Source organism: Vicia villosa, linkage group LG2, assembly GCF_029867415.1.
Source record: "Vicia villosa cultivar HV-30 ecotype Madison, WI linkage group LG2, Vvil1.0, whole genome shotgun sequence".
Lineage (NCBI taxonomy): Eukaryota > Viridiplantae > Streptophyta > Magnoliopsida > Fabales > Fabaceae > Vicia > Vicia villosa.
In genome coordinates this window covers 197,218,735-197,222,517 of record NC_081181.1, presented here as the reverse complement: position 1 = coordinate 197,222,517, position 3,783 = coordinate 197,218,735, and the positions used below count along the sequence as shown (strand labels likewise).

Below are 3,783 nucleotides of genomic sequence, written 5' to 3'. Positions count from 1 at the left end.
ACATTGGTTTATAAGTATAAAAAATATTAACTTTATTTCCTTTAAGTAACTTTTTCTTAAAAATATATCTTTTCTAAAATAAAATTAAATACGAATGACATTTTTGGTTTCTCTTTTATTTTTTCCATAAACAACCATAATTGAAAACTGTTTTAATATGTTTCCCATAAAACATATTTAAAAAAAAGCATAAATTTTTTTAATAAATATGAAATATTAACTTTTTATCTTAGTAAAGATTATTACATACATTCGTGACATATGACTCATTCATTTTATTTTGTAATACTATATATTTTGTTTTTCAATTTTTTTCAATGCCACGTGAAATTATTTTGACCATGTCATTTATTAATTAATAGTAGTATTTTAAAGAACACAAATCCATGGGTTTGTGAATTTCAAAGAGCACACGCATTCTGAAACTCTTTCTTCCCCAAAACAACCAAAGTTTCCATTTTTGTGTTTTACTTTTACCCTTTTCCATTTCTCACACTTGAAACTTTTCTAATGTATTTGTGCAATCCCGAAAACATTGCAACAGGTTACAACAATCATTGACCTTAATTAATCTCCATGGCTATGTCATCTTTTGTTCTACCCGGAATTTCAAGTTCCCAGCTTTATACCCAAAATCAGCTGAAAAGAGCAAGTAAATGGGTTTTCCATGGTGGGGTTTCTGTTAGAAGTGTCAAGATAATGATGCATGTGGTTGATCATAATCAAAGTCAAATGGGTCGTAGTGGTGGCGGGGGTGATGTCTCCCATGGATTGCATAAGGCTTTGTACTCCCTTCCAAGTAGGTTTTTTTTGTCTACCATTCACTTTCTTCAAGGTTATTACGAGTTTACGAGTAAGTTTGAATTGGCGGTAGATAGAATTGATTCTTGCAAAATTGAGTTTGGGAAAATTAATTTTATCATAATTGAGTTTAGCAGAATTATTTATGTTTGGATATATTTTTGTAAAAGTGAATTGAATAATAAATTTTCCTGGAAAAATCACTCAGAATCAATTTTTGAGGCAAAAGCTATAAATTCTAGCTTCAATTAGAATCAATTCTGGAGACAGAATCAATTCGACTTTTAAAAATCAAACACCTCAAAATCTCTCAGAATCAATTCTGCATCTCTAGAATTGATTTTGGGTCTTATAGAAGTGGAACCAACCATAGACTCCATTAGTTTAGTTTATGAGTACTTAAGGAACCTTTTTAAAAGTTTGTAATCATTACATTGAAATTCGAATATCTATTTGACTATATAGTGGATACTATAATTTATTCCAGTTGTGGTTGCTTGATTTGATTTGTATTCTTGAATGGATAAATTGTACTATTTCTTAGTTTTTGCCTTTTTGGTTTGTTTTTAAATGGTTAAGTTGAAGTTGCACACTTTTTGTGACAATTTGCAAGACCATGGTTGAGTACATATGCTAATTGTTGAATTCTTTGTGGTTAATGGTAATCAAAATTGGGGCTAATTGTATTTTGTTGATAGTTAATGAGTTGCATCACTTTGTTATATTTATGGCTTGTTACACTTGGCCAAACTGTGTAAACAAACATCGTGTCTATTGTTTGCGATTTGCGTTTCTACTTTTTCTTTTGTTACTTACTAGTTGATGTTCTAACAAAATCAATTAGAGAGCTATGGTATTATGATCAGACTAGATTGGTTGTAGTCATTTTGTCTTTTGCGTTGAGTTTTACTGTCAGATATTTGATTTTGCAACTACTCCTTTTGTTACTAATTGTAGGGCCATTATCCATAACTGACATTGTGTCTGCTTCTGAACCTGATAATCTAGCTAAAGTTCGAATATCATATAAGGTATGATACCTGTGTGTGATGTTTGGCACTGTTTGATTTGATGCCCTCGGTTCATTATTATATGCTTGGATTACTGATTTAGGGGATACCAGGATCATACGGCGAAGATGCTGCACTCAAAGCTTACCCCAATTGTGAAACAATCTCATGCAGTGATTTTGAAGAAGCGTTTAAGGTTTGAAGTGATATGCAATTTTCTTTAAGCTAGACTTCATATTTTTTATGTTTATTGGAATTGATTTTTCGTTTTCGAATTAAAAAAAATGGAAATATTCTGACAGGCTGTTGAGTTGTGGCTGGCTCACAAAGTTGTGATTCCGATTGAAAATACGTCTGGTGGAAGCATTCATCGGAACTATGATTTACTTCTTCGTCATAGGCTTCATATTATTGGTGAACTGCAGTTGGCTACTAACCTCTGCCTTCTAGCTCTGCCTGGTGTCAGAAAAGAGCACCTTAAGCACGTTTTAAGTCATTCTCAGGTCACAGTCTTCATATTTCTCATTTCGGGTTTTTTAAGTCACATTGGATCTGCCGAAATTTGAGAGCCATTTTCCTGCAGGCATTTGAATTAAGTGATACTTTCCTAAATAATTTAGGTGTTAGCCGAGAAAACGTTGATGATACGGCTGGTGCTGCTCAGGTAATCCATCCTTAGTGCAACTTTTAAGATTCTCTGAACGTTTTAGTAGAGATTAATTTTTGTTTTGGTTGCGACTAGATTGTAGCTTCAAATGTTCTGTATGATACGGGTGCCATTGCAAGCGTTCGAGCAGCCGAAATCTACGGGCTTAATGTACTTGCAGAAAGTATCCAAGTAAAACCCCTTACCGATCATTTTCATTTTCTCAGAATCTTCAACTGACCGTTAACAAGAATGCATAGGAGAGGTAAGTAATAGGACGTGCATGTTCTATTCTCGATAATTTTTTTTCGATGTCTTTTCCAGGACGATTCAGAAATCATCAGTCGATATCTTGTTCTTGCAAGGGATCCAATAATTCCAACAGCCCATAAGCCTTTTAAGGTGACAACTTATTTTAACCCTTGACTATATATATTCACACTTGTAGATTCTCTGGAACCAATATCGTTCTCGTTCATTATCTTTCAGACAAGTATTGTGTTTACCCTGGATCAAGGTCCCGGGGTTCTGTTTAAGGTTTTGGCCATATTTGCATTGAGGGACATAAACTTATCCAAGGTATATCTCAGTTTGTTAGTCTAACTCAATAGATGATGATTAAAAGACGATTAACAATGTGCTGTGGAATCAGATTGAAAGTCGGCCTCAAAGAAATCGTCCACTAAGAGTCGTCGATGACTCCAACACCGGCACTGCCAAGTGAGTTATGTCTTTGACATCACATTGTGTTTCTCAGATGCGGATGCAAGCATTGAAATAACAAGTTTTTTTTTATTTGACATTGAGTTAGGTACTTTGATTACCTTTTCTATATTGATTTTGAAGCGTCGATGACTGAGCCTCGAGCGCAAACCGCATTAGAACATCTGCAGGTGTGTTTTGACATTTTCTTTTTTTTTTATATTGAAATCCTTTATAAACTTCAAACCTTTTTCATAAGCTTTATATCTTTCAAAGTTGGATTCTTGTAATGACTATATGCTAAAACCATTGTATGTCTTTGCAGGAATTTGCCACATTTCTTAGAGTGCTTGGATGCTATCCTATAGATACAACCATATAGACTATGACCAAGATATGCTGAACTCGAAAAAAAGGCCGCAATCATTCAATGGTATCAAGACGGTTTTGATGTAAGCTTGTTATTTTTGGAGTTATAAAAATCTGTTGTTTTGGATCTTTAGATCAAAATCTAAGGGCTAATAGAACTTGACTGTGTGAGTGTGTGAAAGCTGCTGTGATAAATTCTGTATAGAAAAACTTTTTTGCTATATCTTAAAATATTCTTAAATTTTTTCTGAGATA

General features: G+C 33.5%; 1 protein-coding gene across 2 annotated transcripts; it reads left to right on the top strand.

The window, feature by feature from the left end:
- Nucleotides 1-378: 378 nt before the first annotated feature.
- Nucleotides 379-3,783, top strand: LOC131653507 (arogenate dehydratase/prephenate dehydratase 1, chloroplastic-like). Of its 2 annotated transcripts, none has more exons than XM_058923668.1 (11): nucleotides 379-853; nucleotides 1,759-1,832; nucleotides 1,915-2,007; nucleotides 2,114-2,314; nucleotides 2,395-2,475; nucleotides 2,554-2,649; nucleotides 2,782-2,859; nucleotides 2,947-3,036; nucleotides 3,110-3,177; nucleotides 3,269-3,350; nucleotides 3,485-3,783. In XM_058923668.1, exons 1-11 carry the CDS (start codon nucleotides 577-579, stop codon nucleotides 3,539-3,541), a joined length of 1,197 nt encoding a protein of 398 aa, XP_058779651.1. In that variant the 5' UTR covers nucleotides 379-576; the 3' UTR covers nucleotides 3,542-3,783. The 2 variants fall into 2 exon arrangements, with proteins under 2 accessions (XP_058779651.1, XP_058779652.1); XM_058923669.1 differs by having other exon boundaries at nucleotides 381-799.